Genomic DNA, 23,462 nt, shown 5'->3' with positions numbered 1-23,462 from the left:
AAGCTTTATTTAATACTTTATGTTAATTAATTATTATATTTCTCAATGAATAATTAATAATAGTTAATTAAAGGGAAATTGTTTAAAACTCACCATGAGTTTTCAGCATTTCTCTTAAACTCACCACAACTTTTCAAAATGTCTAAAATTCACCATGTCACTAACTTGACGTTAAACAAACTAACGAGTGTTAATATATTACCATTTTAACCTTCATAAAAAAATATAAATTATATACAAAATAAATTAAAAATTGTTAATATATTACCATTTTAATATTTAGACATGAAAAAAAGGAAAAAGTTCAAAAAACATTTTCAAATATAAAATACATAAAAACATAGAAATTACAAAAAATAAAAAAAAATAAAAATTGCAAACAAAATAAAAATTATTTTCAAATTATAGAAACTATAGAAATTGAAAAACAAAATCAGAAAATAAAAATTGTAGAAAAAACACCAAAAAATATAGGAAAACACAGAAATTACAAAAAATACAAGAAAAATTATAGATTGTAGAAAAATATAACATGTAAAAAAACAGAAATTATAACAAAACATTAAAAATGCAAAAAAAAACAATAAAATTGAAAACTGAGAAATCCCATTTTTCCTCTAACTCGCCATTCAAGGGTAATTTGATCATGAAAATTGTCATTTATGCTGACATGGACACCTCTGTTAAGAAGCATTAACGGTGCACTAATGGAATGTGAGTTTTGGAAAATAAAAACTTACTGACATGGTGAATTGTAGACATTTTGAAAATTTGTGGTGAGTTTAAGAGAAATGTTCAAAACTCGTGGTGAGTTTTAGACAATTTCCCTTAATTAAAACCTAGTCCCATTTTTTATTTTTTGTTAGTCATTAATTGTTCATATTTTTTATGAATATCATTAATTGTTCATTAATCATTAATTATTTTTGAAAATGGCCTATTCGCTAATCCCCCATTGACATAGGGTTATGGGTCTATTTTAGCCTTTAATTAATAATAGCTAATTAATTAAAACCATTGGGCTTCGGGATTATTTTAACTTTTAATTAATAATAGTTAATAGTTAATTAATTAAAACCATTGGGTTTTGGGGCCATTTTAACTTTTCATTAATAATACTTATTAAATGCTTGTCATTTATGTGGAACCAGGGTCCAACCGAACCAAATTCGGTTAGGATCAATTTGGTTCTAAAATATAATTTGGTTCGGTTCGATTAGAAGAAATGATAAAACCAAATAGTCAGTTAGGTCCTGAGTTTGAACCGAACTAAACCGACCGATTGTACACCCCTACTGGGATATGCAGGGGAAATATTCCTCAAAATGATGGAAGAATTAAGATATTTATGAAAATTCACATAAATCTCATAAACACAATAATAATATCTAATGCTCAAATAATTGTAAATGAGGTATGAAAACATGAGAAAAACATACTTTTATAGCTCATATGCAGTCAGGCATAGAAATAAGTCTATCAGGTGTAAAGACATTACATGATGACTTTATCAATGATATGCTTTAATCAATTTTTTGTTCTACTAGAAGTTTTTCCTTTATATGGATTAATTTCAATGGATAAATAAGTGTGTACATAAGTGCAACAAAGATTTAAAAATTTACATGCTAAGTGCAGGTATTAAATAATTATTGGTATAGATATTATATATCTTATTTATTTTTCATTGTAAATTGCTGAAATTAATTTTAATGTGAAAATTTCCTTAAATATAACTAACTATATATACAATTGTTGACGTATCTTATGATAAAATTTGTGTATAATTTATTTTTTACTATAAATTGCTCAAAATTAAGAAAAAAATCCAAAATTGCCTTGTTTCTGTGGGGATGTTAGAAAATCCATAAGATGCATATGATATATAAATATAGAACAAATGCAGCTATTAAACAAATTATTTTGTTATTATTTTTTTTTTTACTGTAAATTTTCCAAAACTGAAAAGCTAAAACCGAATTTTAAATAAAATGTATTGATGGGTATACAGATCTCATATACTATCCCTACATCCATCATATTATCACCAATCTCATCACAAGGACTAAGAAATTAAACACAACAGAAAAATGAAATTTCAATTTTTCCCAAAAGATTTCAAGGAAACCCCATACAACCTTTTAATACAAGTAAAAATGGCTTAGGTTTAACATAAAATTAGTAAATATATGAAGTACAAAGTTTATTACAAGTAAACCAAGTCATTTTTATAAGATCAAATAAAAAATGCAAAATATGAAAAGAACGTATCTTTGAAGAGTTTTGATGCGAATTGAATTGTTGATTACATATTGGAAGATTCACGCCAATCCTACATATAGGATATGGTAATCTGGTGGATACATATTGATACTCTACTTATTTATTGTGCGTCTGTAGCCCTAACCTCAAAAACACATGCATTTATGCCCGTATTGCCTGACACATGTCATACTTTAAACCTTACCAAGTTCTATAGCACTTCTGTTCCTTGAGTATAGCCATCAAGGGGAAAAACAGCATAGGCTGTTGAGAGTTGAGACAGTTTCTGGGAATGCAGAGAATGGGTAAATTAATAATTATATATTAATTTATTTTTACTAAAAAATAAAAATCAAAGCATGGGCATGAATAGATCAACTGCTCACAATGTGCCCAGCCCAAAAACTGTCTCAACAGTCTATGCTGTTGGGCCCAACAGCTAAAGTTAACCCATCAAGGCATCAACCAGTGAATGGTGGGCCTTGACCCCTGCATGGCAGATGATATCCTTAACACACTACGCATGAAGACAATAATTGCCCATCTACATGAGTCCGATACTACAGACACTCACGTCTACAAGGCAAGAAGGTTTTTACTCAAAGCAAGTTACACTTCGTAAATCCCGTTATATTAGGTGGCGTTGGACAACACCTTTCAGATGTTTGAAGTCTGAAATATCTGCTTTTTAGATACAATGTTTATTTGGTATTGCATCTGAAATATAATCTAAATCTTAAATTTTAAGATTCAAGCTTGTCACTTAACATGTTCAAATGCGTTTCAAGTATGGTCTAAAGTCAAAAATACCCCTATTTCATTTGATGTCTCCCTCTCCCCTATCTTCCTGTCACCACCGCTACAACTTGTAGCAATGATGGTTCTCTCTCTCTCTCTCTCGTCTTCCTGCCGGCTGCCACTACCGCTGCAACTTGCGGTAGTAGTGGCTCTCTCTCAAGAGGGTGAGTATTAATAATAATTATTATTATTAATTATTAATTGTTGTGAGGATTATTTAATTGTTATTTTATAGTTGTTGTTAGTGGGTTGTCCTCTTAAGATGCTTTCAGTTAGTTATTTTCTTTCTTTCTTATTAGTTTGTTTCTAGGGAGTGCCGCCAGGGGTATACTTGTAATTTTCATTCTTTTTATATTAAGTTAATATAAATAATGAATGGCGGCAGCCAGAAGTAGGTTTTTCTTTTTCTCTCAATCGTATCTTCCTCTTCTTCTCCTTCTCTCTCTCGTCTCTCTCTCTCCATGAATGATTACATGGTATCAAAGCAGGGTTTTGGGCTATAAAAGAATTTCAATCTCTCTTATTTGAACCTACTTCGTCCTCTTTTTTCCTTCTTTGATTTTTTGGACGTGGTAGACAAAGAAACCCTACTAGACTACTTGCAGCTCTTCCTTTGGGTTCTTCCTTGGTCGTAATATCAAAGAAACCCTAGTCAAAGAAGGGCGATGCAGAAAGAGACTCCCCTTCTTTTTTGTTCGATGCTGTGAAGTCAGATTCTGGTTGGCACCTTCGTACAGGTGTTGGATAGGGTATGTGTTCTTGTTCTTTTGTTTTTGACCAATGGTGTGAAGGCATTATTCCTTGGTTCTATACATTCGTTTGGATGCTGGATTGTTAGACTGTATGGGTTGTAGTCGAATTGATAGTATACTATTCCAACGTCTGGCTTGGCTAGTGTTGGACTGTTTACCGGGCTGGTTTAATGACTGAACTATCACAGAGTTGATTTCAGCAAGTTTTTGTTGTCTTTTCCACATCCCATAAGTAAATTTCTTGAGGGTTGGTATTCTATTTGTGGTTGTTGTGTAGTTGTGTGGGATTTGGACTGATTTCAACAGTAATCTATGGAAAAATATGATTCAACCTCATTGGGGGTTACACCGACCTGCAGCACAGCTGGGATGGGAGGTGAAAACATGATGTTTTCCATGCCCATTACCCCTCTAAATGGTCTAAACTACTTGGAGTGGGCTAAAAGTGTAAAACTTTATGCAACGACAAGGGAAAAAGCTGGTTACATAAATGGAAGGGTGAAAGAACCCAAGAATGAGACAGCTAAACATGATAGGTGGGATCAAGAAAACAGTATGGTGATGTCTTGGCTCCTTGCAACCATGGATCCTGATGTGAAGAAGAACTTATGTGGGTAGACACCGCTAGTGAGATCTGGGAACATGCCAGTTGCAAGCTGAATCCTCAACCTGTAAACAGGGAAATCGTAGTATGTCTTCCTATTATTCAGCCCTTACTTCCATACGGAAAGAAATCATTATCAGGATATAGAGTAGAAACATGATGACGATGCTAAGGCCTATAGGAAGCTGGTTTCTCAGCAGCGTGTGTTTGCCTTCTTGTTGGGACTGAACCCTGCATATAAACCTTTGAGAGTTCAGATCCTAGGAAGCAAAGAGTTGTCATCGATTCATGAGGTATACTCCCTTGTTCAATTAGAAGAAAGTAGGCAGAGTGTGATGGTTACAGTTGAGGGGGAGCAACAAGTTGCTTTGGCTGCGATGAGTAATAACAACATGGGGAAGAAAAGTGAAACCAAGAAAGTTGATGATAAAGACAAGTTGTTTTGTACCCACTGTCGGCGCTCACAGCATACACATGACACATGTTGGGACATTCACGGGAAACCCAAGTGGGCAGTGAAGAACCAAGAACAAGGTAAAGGGCAAGGTCAGAAAAGATGAACACAGCACATAATACAGCACATGTGGCAACCCAAGATACTCAGGTTGTCGGTACTACCCAGGACCACCTTAATAATTCTAACCCCAAGGAAGATATAATAAATTCCTTCAAAGACCACTTGGAGTCTTATGGTAGGGCTTTGCGACAGATGGATAGCTCAGTCACTGGTACCCCTACTTCATTTACATCTACATCAGGCAATACGGCTTCAGCATACCATGTCACTCCCACTGGTTCCCCTTGGATCATTGACTCAAGGGCCTCTAACCACATGACCGGTAAGTTGAACTTATTTCAGACTTATAACATTTTGTTAGGAAGGGATAAGGTGAGGCTTGCAGATGGCTCATTCTCCTCCATTGCAGGCCAAGGATCAATATCTCTTTCCCATGGCCTTAACCTGAATTGTGTATTGCATGTCCCTCAACTTCCTATAAATTTGCTTTCAATTAGTAATATCACAAGCTCTTTAAACTATAGTGTAACATTTTTTCCTAATTCATGTGTTTTTCAGGACCTAACTTCTGCGAGGACGATTGGTAGAGGGAGCCTACTGGATGGTCTCTACATTCTCGACAACAAATCTGGTCTCTCAGTGTCATCCTCAGATTCACAGAGACAGTCAAATAAGAATCAATTTTTTTTGTGGCATAGTCGGTTAGGTCATGTTTCTTTTGAAATAATAAAGTCTTTGTTTCCAGTTTTATTTAAGTCATGTTCAGTGTCAGAGTTCCAGTGTCAAACGTGTTAATTGAGCAAACAATGTAGAACAACTTTTCACTCAAATAATAAAAGATCAAGTGTTCCTTTTCATGTTGTGCATTCTGATGTATGGGGGCCTACTACTATAATCTCTGAGGGCGGATATAAGTACTTTATCACATTGATCGATGACTACTCTCGCTATACATGGGTATTCCTTATGCGTAGTAGAGATGAAGTTCCATAGATTGTGAAAGACTTCCAAAGGATGGTATTTACGTAGTTCCATGTTAAAATATAGATCTTCCAATCCGACAATGCAAAAGAATACTTCCATGGTGAGCTCAATAAGTTCTTTGCCTCCCACGAATCTATTCATAGGAGATCATGCGCCATAACACCACAACAAAATGGTGTTGCAAAAAGAAAAAACAAACACCTCCTTGAGGTAGTTCACGAGATGATGTTACACATGAATATTCCAAAAAGGTTTTGGATGGATGCTATACTTGTAGTTGCTTATGTCATCAATCGCATGCCCTCCAAAGTGCTGAACTACATGGCCCCTCATCAGTTGTTTCCTCAGTCCCCTTTATTTCTCATTCCCATGAGAGTTTTTGGTTGTTGTGCCTTTGTCCATGATTTGTTTCCGTCTCGAGGTAAGTTAGACCATCGGTCCATTCCTTGTATCTTTCTGGGGTATACCTCCTCTCAAAAAGGGTATCGGTTCTTTGATCTCGTTAGTTCTAAGTTCTTTGTGTCTATGGATGTGTCCTTCTTTGAGTCTGAGCCATTCTTCCCTACTTCTCCTAAGTGGGTGTTTACAATTAAACACAAGGCAGACAGAACAGTTGAAAAGTACAAAGCAAGATTAATAGCCAAAGGGTACACTCAAGTGTACGGGATTGACTATGATGAGACTTCTGCTCCAGTAGATAAAATGAACTCAATTAGGGTTCTCCTATCATTAGTTGTTAATTTTGATTGAGAATTGCATCAACTGGACATAAATAATGCTTTTTTGAATGGTGATTTAGAGGAGAATGTATACATGGTTCAACCCCTTGGGTTCTATGCCAAGGGAAGTGAAAATAAGGTGTGCAAGCTGAGAAAGTCTCTTTATGGTTTAAAACAATCTCCCAGAGCTTGGTTCAGTAAGTTTCACATGGCAGTTCAGCATATGGGCTTCAAACAATGTCAGTCTGATCATACACTCTTTGTGAAGAGATGTCAGGAATAGGTTGCTGTATTAATAGTGTATGTGGATGATATCATCATTACAGGAAGTTGGAGTTTAGAAATACAAAAATTGAAACAATTTCTTGCATCTAAATTTGAAGTGAAAGATTTAGGTCCCCTGAAGTATTTCCTTAGAATTGAAGTCGCCCGCTCAGAAAATGGTATCTTCATTTCTCAAATGAAATATACCATTGATCTATTATAGGACACAGGCAAATTAGGTGCAAGGCCAGCAGATACTCCCATGGATGTTGACCAAAAGTTGGGTGACTATGATGGTGAACCTATGAAAGATGTGAAACAGTTCCAAATGTTAGTGGAAAAGCTAATTTATTTGTCCATGACCTGTCCAGACATTGCCTATTCAGTTGGGGTTCTAAGCCAATTCATGCACTCTCCTAAGAAACCACACATGGAAGCAGCAAAGAGAGTTCTTAGATACTTGAAAAAGTATCCCATAACAGGTCTACTATTCAGTAAACATAATCACCTAAAGGTGGAAGTCTTTACAGATACTGATTGGGCAAGTGTTGTGGATGACAGAAAGTCTACGAGTGAGTATTGCACATTTGTGGAAGGAAACCTAGTGACCTGGAAAAGCAAGAAACAAAGTGTGGTAAGAAGGTTAAGTGTTGAAGTTGAATATAAAGTTACATGAGGTGGTTGAAGTCCTTTGGATAAATAATCTTCTAGGGGAGCTTAGAGTTGTTCATAATCCTGTCTCTTTACTGTGACAACAAGGTAGCCATAAACATCGCCAGCAACCCTGTCCTACATGAGAGGACCAAGCACATTGAGGTGGACAAACACTTCATAAGGGAGAAAATTGAAAAAAAAGGGAAATCTGCATCCCTTATGTCAACTCCAAGGAACAACTTGCTCATGTCCTCACAAAAGAACTTTCATACTCGCGGCACAATGAGTTATTTAATAAGCTGGGCATGATAGACATATTCAGCCCAAATTCAGGGAGAGTGTTGTGAGGATTATTTAATTGTTATTTGATAGTTGTTGGTGGTGGGTTGTCCTCTTAAGATGCTATCAGTTAGTTATTTTCTTTCTTTCTTATTAGTTTGTTTCTAGGGAGTGTCACCAAGGGCATACTTGTAATTCCATTCTTTTTATATTAAGTTAATATAAATAATGAACTGGCGGCAACCAGAAGTAGGTTTTTCTTTTTCTCTCAATTGTATCTTCCTCTTCTTCTCTTTCTCTCTCGTCTCTCTCTCTCCATGAATGATTACATTAATTATTTTTACTAATTATTAATTATTTTTATTAACTAATAATTTTTAATTATTTTATTATTTTTTTAAAATTGTTTTAATTTTTATTTGTGTAAATTATTAATTATTGATTATTTTAATATTTTTATGGTCAATTATTTTTTAAATTTTAATCATTTCATTTATTAATTAATAATTTTTTATTTTTTATTTTTTATTTGCATTGTTTCAATATTATTTTGAAGTTGAAAATTATTATTTTTTAAATAATGTAAATTGAACTCAACATTTTCAAATAGTATGTTCTAGTGATAAAATAGTAAAATCAATGAATTTCAAATGGTAAATGATTGATCCATCACAAACAAACTTATGGATTTAGAGCCTCTAAATAATAGAAAAGCACCTATGCTTATTTTCATATTTCAAACACAAATAATATCTTTTTAACTTTTCAGATTTCAGACTTCAGATTTATCAAACTCCACGTTAGTATAATGTCTACAGTCCGTTCCCACACCATTCCAACCGTTTTTTTTTTTTTTGCGATCTTGCATTGGGAATATCTCCCATTGAAATAAAGCACATAAGAAGGGAGATATTCTCAATACGAGGTTGTAAAGGCTGTTAGAAAGGGCTTTGCCCTGACCGAAGCCGAATTCGAGAGAATTCACATCGGTGCCCCACAGAGCGCACCCTATTGGTGCCCCACAGCACATTCATTTGATACATCTCCAAATCATAAGTATGGGAGATGTTCCCAATGCACACTGTCACTGGGGTGTGCATCTTGGGCGCACTCTGTGAGGTGCCAATGTGAACTCGGCCTGAGAGGCGAGAGGCATCTGAAGCAAAATGAAAGGCCATAATAGAAGGTTTACAGGAAACAACAACAACAAGAGAGAGAGAGAGAGAGAGAGAGAGAGAGATAAAACAAGACATAAGGAAATCAATCATGCAATCAACTTCACCCATAGTTAGACAGTTTCAAATCAAAACTTCACCCATAAAGCTTACGAACACCATATTTATATCAATCATGCAATCAAATATTCTACAAAAGGGAAAAATACGAATCTTATGTTACAAATGGGAGACAACATTTAAACCTCAATCGGAGAAAAAGAAAACAAGACAATGACAGAAAAAACAATGAATGACAATGTCGAGCTTAACTAAGATGAGTAATATCAACTTCATCAGGAATTCTGAATGTATCTGCTGCTCCAAACTTCCTCCGCTCCTCTAAATCTTCCTCGGAGTCTTCATCATTACTATCTTCCTCTTCGCTATAATGACTGCTGGGTGCCAATGGGTCTTGAATACTTTTGGATCGGCAATCTGGGGTGGCAAGCATGTTTACTTGACCAAGGTGAGAGATTTCAACAACAACAGTGTCATCATCAACAGGGAGGGGCTGCTTCCATGGTTCCCCATCAATCCTCATGTATGTATGGTCCGTAGCACCTTTGTGAAATTCAAAACGGATACGATGTGCCTACATATGAAGAAAGAACCAGGCAAAGGAAATCCTTAGATCTTATCTAGGCTTCAACGTCAATTCCTAGCTGCTGCAGTGTGACTTGGATGATGTGGTTAGGGAAGCAGCTCCCCTTTCAGGAGTCGATGCCTTTTTCCTTTCAATAGCTACGGATTTTAAAATCTTTATTGTATGTATTTTAAAATGGAATGCCCAACTTGAAAAATAGTATTTTGGAGACAGATTTTAAAACTCATAACATAGTGACTCCATTAAAATTAAAGACAACTGAGATTTAAACGAGAGTGCTTTAGTTTGTTGGGAGTCAAAGATGTTAAGCACCTCTCCTACCCACCAATCTTAATCTCCCAAACATATAATCACTCACCTCCTTAATAAAAGAGAGGCTAAAAAATCTTTTTTTTTTTTTTGCTAAAAAATAAATTACACCAAAGGTAAAAATAACATGAGAAACAGAATACAAATAGCAACTTAATTAATGTGCAATGAAATTAAACTAATAAGACAACAAACAGAATTCATGCAGGAAACAACTAAAAGAAGGTAGCTTGATTTGTTAGGTTGAGCTTTAGCTGCTTATGGCAATAGGATCCACTCCTCGGGTAGAGGGAAAAGTACTGTGCATGGAGTTCAAGTGGATATGATTGGAGGGAGAACCTCACCTCTGATCCTGCCCAGAACCATTGGTTATTTATTTATTTATTTACTTGAATGGAATTTAGTGGTATTCAACAAACCAGATAGTTGGTAAAATGTTCAGGATATCCTTCCAAGTACCTTAGTGTAGGTGACATATCCAAAGTACTGCACATCTATACCTCTGCAATTAATGCAAGATTAGCCTTGATCATTGAGATTTTTTTTTCATGCAAAGAAACATCAAATGCAGTGCTTTAGGCATCACAAACTGCAGTACGCTGGGAAGTGTGCAGTATACAAGAAGCAAGACACCACATCTACAAGGTTAGAATTTTTTGAGCCACATACCAAATTTTGCATCAAATCGATATTTTTTTTGTCAATTCAATAACATGTCTGGGTAGAACTTTGTGTCTAACCTACAAGACCAGTTATTTTGATTAAACAAGACCTTAACAGTTTAAAAAAAAAAAAAGATCTAAAGATCAGCTTCAATGATCTAGCCCAATATTCCTCAATGTGTCCTAAGGTCAAAAATAATCTTTTGACGGGGTCATCTGGACTGTTAATGTAAAAGTAAACTGACAGTGTAACAGATGCCCAAATGGATGAATGAAAAATTAGAAGCCAAAGTCTAAAGTCTCATTATGGTGGAACAATGTTACCACCTATTTGATGCAGATCCAGAAGAATAAGAGCTGAAGGGGAGGAGCCTAGAAAAGAAATTCTAGTTTGATAGAAAATGGGAGGTGATATGGTGATTTTCTTTATGGGGTTTGTATGGCCTCAATAAGCCAGAACCCTAACTGTCCCTTGGTACATTTCAAAATGTTGTTGCTTGTGGTGATTGAGAGAGAGAAAGAGAGGTACGGATGATAGAAAGAAAAGCAAACTCAGTACTGGCAGCCGCCAGTCTTCTATTTATATTAATCTTTATAAAAAAGACAAAATTACAAGTATGCCCCTGGCAGCATATCCTAGGATAAGAACAATAAGAAAAAAAAAAAAGAAAGAAAGGACTAGTAGCTGAAACTGTCCCACTAACATCAGTTACAAGGAACACTTAAGTCTTACAACACTCCCCCTCAAGTTGGGCTGAAGATGTTATCATGCCTGGCTTGTCACATAGCTCATTGTGCCACGAACACGGAAGTCCTTTTGTGAGGACATCAGCAAGTTGTTCCTTGGAGTTGACATAAGGGATACAAATTTCCCTTTTTTCCAGTTTCTCTCTTATGAAGTGCTTATCCACCTCAATATGCTTAGTCCTCTCATGTAGGACCGGGTTGCTGGCGATGTTTATTGCAGCCTTATTGTCACAGTAAAGAGAAATAGGATTATGAACAGCAACTCCAAGCTCACCTAGGAGGTTCTTTAGCCAAAGGACTTCAGCCACCCCATGTGCCATAGCTCTATACTCAGCTTTTGCACTTGATCTTGCCACCACACTTTGCTTCTTGCTCTTCCAGGTCACCAGGTTTTCTCCCACAAATGTGCAATACCCACTAGTGGACTTTCTATCATCCACAGCTCCTGCCCAATCAGCATCTGTAAAGACTTCCACCTTTAGGTGATTGTGTTTACTGAATAGTAGGCCTATTCCTGGATGTTTCTTCAAGTATCTAAGGACTCTCTCTGTTGCCTCTATGTGTGGCTTCTTAGGAGAGTGAATAAACTGGCTCAGAACTCCAACTGAATAGGCAATATCTGGATGGGTCATGGATAGATAAATCAGCTTTCCCACTAACCTTTGGAACTGCTTTACATCTTTCAGAGGTTCACCAATACAGTCACCTAGCTTGTGGTCCGCATCCATAGGAGTGTCTGCCAGCCTTGCACCTAATTTACCTGTATCCCGTAATAGATCAAGGGTGTATTTCCTTTGAGAGACAAAGATACCCCTTTCTGAACGGGCAACTTCGATCCCAAGGAAATACTTTAGGAGTCCTAGATCTTTCACTTCAAATTTGGATGCAAGGAATTGTTTCAATTTCTATATCTCTGAACTCCAACTCCCTATAATGATGATATCGTCTACATACACTATCAATACGGAAACCTGCTCCTGACATCTCTTCACAAAAAGCATATGATCAGACTGGCACTGTTAGAACCCCAACTCTTGAACTGCCATGTGAAACTTACTGAACCAGGCTCTGGGAGACTGTTTTAAGCCGTAGAAAGACTTCCGTAGCTTGCATACCTTGTTTTCACTTCCCTTGGCAGAGAATCCAGGAGGTTGAACCATGTATACCTCTTCTTCCAAGTCACCATTCAGAAAGGCATTCTATCCAGTTGATGCAATTCCCAATCAAAGTTAGCAGCTAAGGATAGGAGAACCCTAATCGAGTTCATCTTAGCCACCGGAGCAAAAGTCTCATCATAGTCAACTCCATATACATGTGTGTACCCTTTGGCTACTAGTCTTGCTTTGTACCTTTCAATTGTTCCATCTGCCTTGTGCTTAACTGTGAACACCCACTTGCACCCCACGGGTTCTTTCCCCTCTAGAGGATCCACCAATTCCCAAGTCTGATTTTTGTGGAGGGCATCAATCTCCTCCTTCATGGCATTTATCCATTCAAGGTATTTTAAGGCTTCTGCAACATTCTTGGGAACAGGGATGCAGTCAACTGCCAATAGGAAGGCTCGGTACGAGGGAGAGATGTGGTCATAGGAAACAAAGTGGGTAATGGGGTGTTTGGTAGTGCAAGACCTGACTCCCTTTCGTTGAGCAATAGGGATGTCTAGGTCGTCCACGGTGGGAGTAGGGTTAGGGGTTGGACTTACCTCCTAGGATTCTGATGATGTCAGTTGCTCAGTGTTTGGCTGCTCCACATTTCTATCACACTGTTGATCTCTCCGACGAGTACGTTGGAAGACACGGTAGGGAGTGAGGTTCGGAATAGAAGGAAGAGACACCTGAACCTGCTTCTCCTCTTCCACACTACGGCTCTCCCCCTGAGGACGGAAGAACCACTCAGACTCAAAGAATGACACATCCATAGACACAAAATATTTACGACTAACTGGGTCAAAACACCGATACCCCTTTTGAGAGGATGGGTACCCCAGGAAGACACAAGGAATGGACCGAGGGTCTAACCTACCTCTGGATGGAGATAAATCATGGACAAAAGCCCGACAACCAAAGACTCTCATGGGGATGGAAAATAAAGGTGACTGAGGGTACAGTAACTGATGAGGGCCATGTAATTCAATACTCTGGAGGGCATGTGGTTGATGACATACGCAGTTGTAAGTATAGCATCCACCCAAAACCATTTTTGGACATTCATGTGTAACATCATCCCGCGGGCTACCTCAAGGAGGTGTCTGTTTTTTCTTTCTGCAACCCCATTTTGCTGTGGTGTTCTGGCGCATGAGCTTCTATGAATAGACCCATGGGTGGCGAAGAACTCATTTAGCTCCCCATGGAAGTATTCCTTCGCATTATCGGATTGGAAGATTTGTATTTCAACATGGAACTGTGTAAACACCATCCTCTGGAAGTCTTTCACTATCTTTGGAACCTCGTCTCTGCTACGCATAGGGATTACCCATGTATAGTGAGAGTAATCATCAATCAATGCAATAAAATACTTATATCCACCCTCAGAGATTACATTTGTAGGCCCCCATACATCAGAATACACAACATGAAAATGAACATTTGATCTTTTATTGCTTGAATGAAAGGTTGTTCTACATTGTTTACTCAACTGACACGTTTGACACATGAACTCTGACACTGAACATGACTTAAATAAAAGTGGAAACAAACATTTTATTACTTCGAAAGAAACATGACATAAACGACTGTGCCACAACAAAATTTGACTCTTATTTGACTGACTATGTGACTCTGAGGATGACACGGAGAGACCAGCTTTGTTGTCGAGAATGTAGAGACCGTCCACCAGGCTTCCTCTACCAATCATCCTCCCAGAAGTTAGGTCATGAAAAACACATGAGTCAGCAAAAAAGGTTACACTACAGTTTAAAGAACTTGTAATGCTACTAATTGAAAGCAAATTTATGGGAAGTTGAGGGACATGCAACACACAATTTAGGTTAAGGCCATGGGGAAGGGATATCGATCCTTGACCTGCAATGGAAGAAAAGGAACCATCTTTAAGTCTCGCTCTATCCCTTCCTGACAAAAGGCTATAAGAATGGAATAGGTTAGGCTTACCGGTCATGTGATTTGAGGCCCCTGAGTCAATAATTTGTCCAATTGCCGCAATGCCCTACCATAAGATTTCAGATGCTCTCTGAATGAATTCATTATATCCTCCTTGGGGTCAGGCTTATTAGGAGGGTCCCGGGTACTACCGGCAACCTGAGTGTCTTGGGTTGCCACATGTGCTGCACTCGTTCTTTTCAAGTGACCTTTACCCTGTTCTTGATTCTTTGCTGCCCACTTTGGTTTCCTGTGGATGTCCCAACAGGTGTCACATGTATGTCGTGACCTTCTACAGTGGGTACAAAAGAGTTTATCTTTATCATCTTCCTTCTTAGGATCACTTTTCTTCCCTGTTGAGGTGTTATTCACCGCAGACAAGGCAACTTGTTGCTCCCCCTCAGCTGTAACCATCACACTTCGCCTGCTTTCTTCAGATTGGACAAGGGGGTATACTTCATGTACTGTAGGCAATTCTTTGCTTCCTAGGATCTGCACCCTTAATGGTTCATATACAGGGTTCATCCCTAACAAGAAAGCAAACACTCGTTGCTGAGAGATCAGCTTCCTATAGGCCTTAGCATCATCATCATGCTTCCACTCTATGGCCCGATAATGGTCCAACTCCTTCCATAGCTGAATAATATGAGGACAAGCTACGGTTTCCCCGTTTACATGTTGAGGACTCAACTTGTAGTTGGTAAATCTTGGCAATAATGCCTTTGTTCAGAATAGGTAATTCTGGCCTGTTCCCAGATCTCACTGGCGGTGTCTGCCCACATAAAATTCTTTTTCACATCAGGTTCCATGGTTGCAAGGAGCCAAGACATCACCATACTGTTTTCTTGGTCCCACCTATCATGTTCAGCCGTCTCACCCTTGGGTTCTTTCACCCTTCCATTGATGTAACCGGCCTTACCCCTTGCCGTTACATAGAGTTTTACACTCTTAGCCCACTCCAGGTAGTTCAGACCGTTCAAAGGGGTAATTGGCATGGAACAAACCATGGTTTCACCTCCCATACCTGCTGTGTTGCGGGTTGGGGTGTTCCCCGGTGAGGTCAGTTCATGACTTGCCATTGAATATTACAACCAACCAGTCCAAATGCCACCTAACAGCACAGCCGCCACAACTGGAATGTGGCAACTCAGGGTTTACTCCTAGAATGTGAGCAACAAACAATTGAATATTGCTGAGAGCACAAGAACTACTACTGAGAATAAGAGATCAGTCACTACAACGTCCAAACAGAACAATAAATAGTCCGGTCACCGGTTCAGCACCACCAATACAAACATTACTGTCAGTCTGAATGTGGTTCCCCCACTCTAACCATCCAATTATTCAAACTAGTAATCATATAATCAAGGCATAGCCCTACGCACCATTGGATAAAGAATATTGAGATAAACTGAAACAAAACCACACCTGTTCAACACTAGATCAGAACCTGCTAGGGTTTCATTGCACCATCAACACCCTCCTTCGATTAGGGTTTCAGCAGACCAGCACCATCCCACAGCCAGACATAGCTAGGGTTTTTTAGTAACTGTCGCTTGGGGCCACTAGGGTTTCAGTAGAAGTACAGTCGCAGGACTTACTAGGGTTTCTGCAAGCACAGCCGCCAGAGAAGATTGAAAACACAAGCCGCTGCTAGGGTTTTCTGTAAGTGCAGCCGCCAGAGAGAACTGAGACCAGATGCCGCTAGGGTCTTTTTTTTTTTTTGATACAAAAGTAGCCACGTCCAATCCTCTTTAGAAAGGCTGATGCTAGGATCGTAGGTCTTCTCCAGCCCAGAAATTCCACTCTGATACCAAGTTGTTGCTTGTGGTGATTGAGAGAGAGAGAGAAAGAGAGGTACGGATGATAGAAAGAAAAGCAAACTCAATACTGGCAGCCGCCAGTCTTCTATTTATATTAATCTTTATAAAAAATACAAAATTACAAGTATGCCCCTGGCAGCATATCCTAGGATAAGAACAATAAGAAAAAAAAGAAAGGACTAGTAGCTGAAACTGACCCACTAACATCAGTTACAAGGAACACTTAAACCTTACAACACAAAACGGCACTTTAAGTCCATTGATCAAGTAGTAGTTATCCAGAGATTTTCTCCTAATGATGGCCAGTGGAATTTTTTGTAATTTTTAGTTTTTTCTTTTGATATTGTTAGAATCATAGGCGGCAAAACAATGATGTTATTGAAGAAAACTGAAGAGAGGAGAGCCACTTCTCCAAGAGATTCTAGTCTTGGGCACTTCCAATGACCTCCAAGAATCAGGCAACACGAGCCTAAGCTTCCAGCCCTAGAATATTGAAGTTCAGGTCGGCTCTGATACCATGAAGAAAACTGAAGAGAGGAGAGCTTGAGAGTTTGGCAACGAGGGTCTGAGAATGAGAGTTTCGAACCTAACTCTCTCTCAGCACCCTAACACTATTTTATTAAGATAGATTTGAATAATTACAAAGAGGCCCTTAGTTGGGCAAGAATTTACAAAGAACATAATATAGACAGGATGGGCCCAGAATAAGGCCCATTACAGAAAAACATAAATAACAAGAAAGAATAAACAGCCTATGGGCCATTCGGCCCATCTTCTCTACACTCCCCCTCAAGCTGAGCATAGATGTCAATCATGCCAAGCTTACTGGCATCATGCTGAAGTTTTGCCTTGGGAATGCCTTTGGTGAGAAAATCAGCCAACTGTCCTTCAGATGTGATGAAAGGAAGACACACTTCACCCGAAGAGACCCTTTCCTTAATGAAGTATCGATCAACTTCAATATGCTTAGTTCTATCATATTGCATTGGGTTGTGAGCAATGTTGATGGCAGCCTGATTATCACAGTACAACATCATTGGCTTGTCATATTCAACCCCAAGTTCTTCCATCAATGATTTTAGCCATAATAATTCAGAAACTCCATGTGCCATGGCCCTGTATTCTGTTTCAGTGGAAGACCGAGCAACAACCGATTGTTTCTTGCTTCTCCAAGAAACAACATTACCAGCCACCAAGTTGCAATACCCAGAAGTAGATCTTTTGTCATCAATGTTTCCGGCCCAGTCAGCATCGGTGTAGGATTCAAGTTTCATATGAACATGCTTGGCAAACAGAATACCCTTTCTTGGGGAACCCTTCAAATAACATAGGATTCTCTCTACTGCTGCCATATGAGTGTCTCGGGGAGCATGCAGAATTGGCTAATGCAACTGACGGCATATGCAATATCTGGCCGAGTCATGCATAGGTACAAAAGTTTCCCAAAAAGTCTCTGAAAGATTCCTTTGTCTTCTAACAATGTCCCATCTGAGGCTGAGAGTTTATGACTCATATCAATAGGAGTAGCAACTAGTCTAGCACCCATCTTTCCAGTTTCAGAGAGCAAGTCAAGAACATACTTCCTTTGGGAGATAAGAATCCCATCCTTGGATCGAGCCACTTCTATGCCAAGAAAGTATCTCAATTCCCCCAAATCTTTAATCTCAAACTCTGTATGGAGAAAATATTTTAGATCATGAATTCCTGAAACATCATTACCAATCACTACAATTTCATCTACATACACAATGAGGTATACTGTCAGAGGTCCACTCCTCTTCACAAAAAGAGTATGATCGAACTGTGTCTGCACATAACCAAAGTTAACAAGTGCTGTTCTAAATCTCTCAAACCATGCTCTAGGGGACTGTTTTAGTCCATAAAGAGATTTCTTCACCCTGCATACCTTCCCTTTCATATCAATTCCATACATCCCTGGAGGAAGAGACATATAAACCTCCTCGTGTAATTCACCATTCAGAAATGCATTCTTCACATCCAATTGATAAAGGGGCCAATCAAAGTGAGCAGCTAAAGATAGAAGAACCCTCACAGATGTCATCTTGGCAACAGGTGCAAAGGTTTCCAAATAATCAATCCCATATGTCTGTGTATAGCCTTTTGCAACCAGCCTAGCCTTGTACCTTTCAATGGTGCCATTAGCTCAGTATTTGATAGTAATGACCCATTTGCAACTGACTGGATCCTTCCCTTCAGGCAAATCCACCACTTCCTATGTGTCATTCTTGTGTAGGGCATCGATTTCAGATCTCATAGCATCCCTCCATTCTGGAATCTTAAGAGCTTCTGACACAGACCTGGGAATAGGGTTAGAAGCAACAGAAGAGAGATAGGCAAAGTATGAAGGTGAAAGCAATCTGTAAGAAAGGTGCTTGGAAATGCAGTGTACAGTGCACTTCCGTTTTCCTTTCCTAACAGTAATGGGAATATCAAGGTCAGGGAAGGATGACTCCAAAGGTGCTGAAACAGTACCTGTTGTCTCTTCTGTGACTGAGAGTGTATGGGGCTCATGTATTGTAGGAGAAACAACCTGCACATTTCTAGATCTTTGCCTTTGATACACCTTGGGATTGAGGATAGGACGAGGAGGTAGAGTATTGGGACAGGGAGAATGGAACGACTGATCCACCCTTGATACATTTGAAGGAGAAGCAGAAACATCAAGAGACTCAACAGGGACAGGAAGAGGAAGAGCAAACACCTCTAACAAATCCTCCCTCTATGGACAATGTCCTTTTGGAGAGGAACCATAAAAGGGGGGAAAGCTCATCAAAGGTGACATCCATTGAGACATACCGAGAGCCAGTCTTTGGATCAAAACAACAACCCCCCTTCTATGGGGGAATAACTAAAGAAGATACACTTTTGAGCTTTGGGTTCAAATTTATGCCTTTGGACACTTGGAACATGTACATAACAGGTGCAGCCAAAGGCACGAATAGGAATAGGAAAAAGGTCCTTGTCCGGATGAAGGATATTGAAGGGAGACTTAAACCCCAAAACCCTGGATGGCATACGGTTTATAAGGTAGGTAGCAATAAGAACAGCATCACCCCAAAACCTTGTAGGAACATGTGAGGCAAATAAGATACTTCTTGCAACTTCAACAATATGCCTATTTTTCCTCTCAGCAACTCCATTTTGTTCTGGGGTCCGAGCACATGAGCTTTGATGAATAACCCCCATGTCAGAGAAATAGCAAGATAGGTTCTTCTCAAAGTATTCTTTTGCATTGTCAGATCTGAAGATTTTAATCCTGGTATCAAATTGGGTTAGAACAAATTCATGGAATTGTCTTACAAGTCTTGGAACTTCATCACGGGATTTCATCAAGAATATCCAAGTGAACCGAGAGAAGTCATCAATAAACAGGATAAAATATTTGTAGCCACCCATGGAGGGTAAGTGGAAAGGCCCCCACACATCAGAGTGCACAATATTAAAAGGAAAAGAAGATATTTTATTGCTCAAAGGATAATTGTTTCTACAATGCTTTGATAACTCACAAGACTCACAATGAAAACTGGACAAACTAATTCCCTTAAACAGTTCAGGGAATAAATGACTCAAGGCAGAAAAAGACAAATGACCAAAACGATGATGACACAACATAATCCGACTGACAGACTCTGAAGAAACAGATCCGAGAGCAACATTCCCAAGATGATCAGTGCATTGTTCCGGAGTATCAAGCAGGTATATTCCGTTCGCCTCATGGCCACTCCCAATCACCTTCTGAGACTCCAGATCCTGAAAAACACAGTAAAAAGGAAAAAATGTTACACAACAATTTAGTGACTTGGTTAAACTACTTACAGACAACAAATTTGTATTTAGCTTAGGTACATGAAGGGCAGAAGGTAGGAACAAGGAATCCGTAGCCTTGATGGTTCCCTTACCAAAGATAGGGGCAAGTGAACCATCAGCTAAAGTGATTTTATCACGTTCAGGAAGCAAGTCATATGAAAGAAACAAGGTAGAAAAATTGGTCATATGGTCAGAATCACCTGAGTCAATAATCCAAGGGATCTTGAGATTACCTGAAGTGGTAGCATGATTGGCAAAAGCCCTTATACCTGAATGAGCAAATGCAGAAGAAGCAGAATTTCCTAAAGGGTTGGAAGGAGAAGTCACATCACCCAGCTGACTGATCATCTTCCCAAACTTTTCATATTCTGCTCTCATGGCTGCCAACTGTACAGACATCTCTTCAGTATAGTACTTGTCACTATCTGGCCCGGCAACTACATTTGCACTTCATGATCTTTTACTATCATATTTTTTCTAAAACCGAATGGAAGCAAGATTATGATGTAATTTCCAGCACTTGTCTTTGGTGTGCTTCGGCTTCTTGCAATACTCACATATAACTTCTTTCTTTCTTGTGCCACCAGAAGTTCCAGCATTCCCTTTAGGTTTAATCCCCATATTCGCAAAGTGATCACTAATATCAGCCCCTTGAACCTAGACAGCCCTTCTGCTCTCTTCACTACTCACCAATGCATAAGCTTGTGACAATGAGACACTCCTTGGAAAGAATATTATGTTTTGTGATATCATATTATGGGTTTAGTCTAGTTAAGAATTCAAACACCCTGTTCCTTTCAACCAATTTTCTGTAGGTCTCTGCATCATTGGTGGTGTCCCAAGTTACAACTTCTATTAGGTCAATCTCTTGCCATAGAGACTTCAGGGTTGAGAAATATACAGCTAGAGGTTTCTCCCCTTGCCTTAAATTCTTTACATCACTTCTCAATTTATATGCTCGGGCTACATTGAGTTTTGGGAATAGGTTTCTACAACACTATCCCAAATTTCCTTTGCTGAATTCATCCATAGGTAGTGTTGGCTAATTTGTGGCTGCATTGAGTTCACAAGCCACCCAATGACAGTGTAATTTTTTTGCATCCACTTCTCGTAGGATGGGTCATCTTCTGGGGGAGCCTTCTTACTCCCGGAAATGAACCCCCACTTTCCTCTACTACATACATAAATCTTTACTGATTGTGACCATGCCAGATAATTAGTTCCATCTAGTTTTACTATGGTCACAGTCAATAAGGAATCACTTGGAGTCCCCTGAACCAGTCCATATTCAGCACCACTCTTGTTTTCAAACTCTGAGGAGTACATCATGTAAACACTTCAAATATGATTTCAGATGACTTCTACAAGTATACTGAATGAGGACAAGCAAGAACTGAGTTCAGCCGACCACAAGAAGGCAATACACAAGGTCAAACTACACCCGAAAGTTGTGAGAACCAAGAAACTTCTACACGAGGCACCAAAAACAGCTTGGTTCAGCCTTCAAGAAGTAATCAAAAACTTCTAGGCACTGTGCACTCAACCGAAATTCCTTTTCAAATCTGGGGCTTCAAGGTAATCAGCAAAGAAATAGCCAAGAAGAGTAAATACCAATTGGTATTGTAGAAAAGGCCTTTTTACAAACACAGTGTGGGCAATAGAGACAACCCCACTGTCAAAACAGAGAAAAGGTCTCAAGAACAATCCGTGCAGCCCCCAAAAACAGCCAAATAGAAGTAACAATCCACAGCCTTGTTACAAGGATGTTTCGGCAGTTTTGACAGTCCAAGAAACAGCCCATAAATTTCTAAGTTAAACCAGATTAAATGGCAGCCGAAAGTAGTACAAAACAATCAGAAATTTCGGACACTTCAACAATCCAAACACATTAGAAACTAACCCAGAAAACTGAGCACAACTTACAGTTTCGAGCTTCAAACCAGAACCGAGTTGTTCCCCTTCCCTTCTTTCTCTGATTCTTCCTGGCCACCGAACCACTTCTCCAAGAGATTCTAGTTTTGGACACTTCCAATGACCTCCAAGAATCAGGCAACACGAGCCTAAGCTTCAATCAAGATGATGTACTTTATGAGTTTATTGTAAATGAATAAAAGTGCATATTTGATTCATGTTCCCTTGGTATGTTTCTGTGGAATACCCTTAAACTGGACACTTAATGAGACTCGTGTTATTTTAGAATGTTCACAGCCAGTGGGTCGGTCTGGGGAGACCTATCCTGACAAGGCTGACACTGTGGTGCCACCAAGTCGGTTGGGGTGGCTTGTCTCAACTACCGGGGTGAGACCCTAGGCACATACAGTGTGGGATTAATTGAATCTTTGAACTGGACCAGATTTCCAGTATTGCCCTGGACCTTGGAGATTGATGGGCAAAACTGGAAAGTTACACCCGACCCCTAGACTCGATTATGATACTGCACTAGGTGTCGGATTGGACTATCTTTGATGTACCAATCAGTGAGATCCTTAGCGGGGGTCAAACCTGGGTATGTTGGGACAGTCTGAGAATTCATCTGAGTGGGTGATCATAGTGACAGGATCAGCCCCTTTCTCGGACAAAGGTAATGATCGGGGATGCACTCTCACTGATGGAAACCAAGACTGCCGGCAGCTGATTTCAATCGTTGAAATTTGTTTTGCAAAATATATTTTATATGAGATATAAAAGTATATACATTATGGTTTCGAAATGATTTGCAAAAGGTTTTAATTCCCGGGATCCATACTTGAGAGAGTGTAACACTGTTCCTTGCAGCCGAGGGAGAGGTCCTCTCTTGTCGAGCAGTGTATGATCATTATGGGCTGAGAGGTTAAGTGTAAGACCATTGAGGATAATACCTGATGGGCTAATCTTGCATCTGCCCACAGTCCTTGGATGTTACAAGGTGGCTTGGCCCAAGGACCACTTAGGGTAAGTGTTGGGCCCATAGAGCCCATCTGATGGGTTTCAGAGGGTGCACTGTCCATAACAGTGTATTCGGCCAGGCCTTGTAACAAAGGTTGGGCTGAACCCATGTGGCTGATGTGTAGATCAATGTTTGGGTCCCACGCCATACAAGAAAGCCCAACTGGGCAGTAGTATGGAAGGCTAAATGAATACAAAACCTTAAATGGGCCTTAAGCCCATTTCGAACTGGGCTAATTTGATTAGTCGCTTAAGGGGCGAATTCTGAGATAAGATCAGCCGATAGGATTGGGCCCACACCCTATCCACTTAGAGAGTCCAAGATCTAAATGAGATTTAGATTTGGAAACTTCCTAATTAGATTAGGAGATGGCTAATCTAATCTGCAGATAAGATAAGGATTATCCCTTATCTTAAAG

At 39.1% G+C, this 23,462-nt stretch overlaps 1 protein-coding gene across 12 annotated transcripts in view; it reads right to left on the bottom strand.

Moving 5' to 3' along the window:
* Positions 1-9,143: 9,143 nt before the first annotated feature.
* Positions 9,144-23,462, bottom strand: part of LOC148875682 (diacylglycerol kinase 5-like) — a 67,754-nt gene continuing 53,435 nt past the window's right edge. For 8 of the 12 annotated variants that reach the window (XM_088965060.1, XM_088965066.1, XM_088965059.1 and 5 more), the window contains one exon: positions 9,144-9,642. In XM_088965060.1, coding sequence (XP_088821186.1) covers positions 9,316-9,642 — 327 coding nt within the window. In that variant the 3' untranslated portion in view covers positions 9,144-9,315. Of the gene's footprint in view, positions 9,643-10,032; positions 10,316-10,422; positions 10,466-23,462 lie in introns of those variants that run through there. The other 4 variants (XM_088965067.1, XM_088965068.1, XM_088965069.1 and 1 more) reach the window with 2 other exon arrangements.

The sequence above is a fragment of the Nelumbo lutea genome, chromosome 1 (assembly GCF_056320005.1).
Source record: "Nelumbo lutea isolate HS-2025 chromosome 1, American lotus-T2T, whole genome shotgun sequence".
Lineage (NCBI taxonomy): Eukaryota > Viridiplantae > Streptophyta > Magnoliopsida > Proteales > Nelumbonaceae > Nelumbo > Nelumbo lutea.
This window is presented reverse-complemented; position numbering and strand designations above follow the sequence as displayed.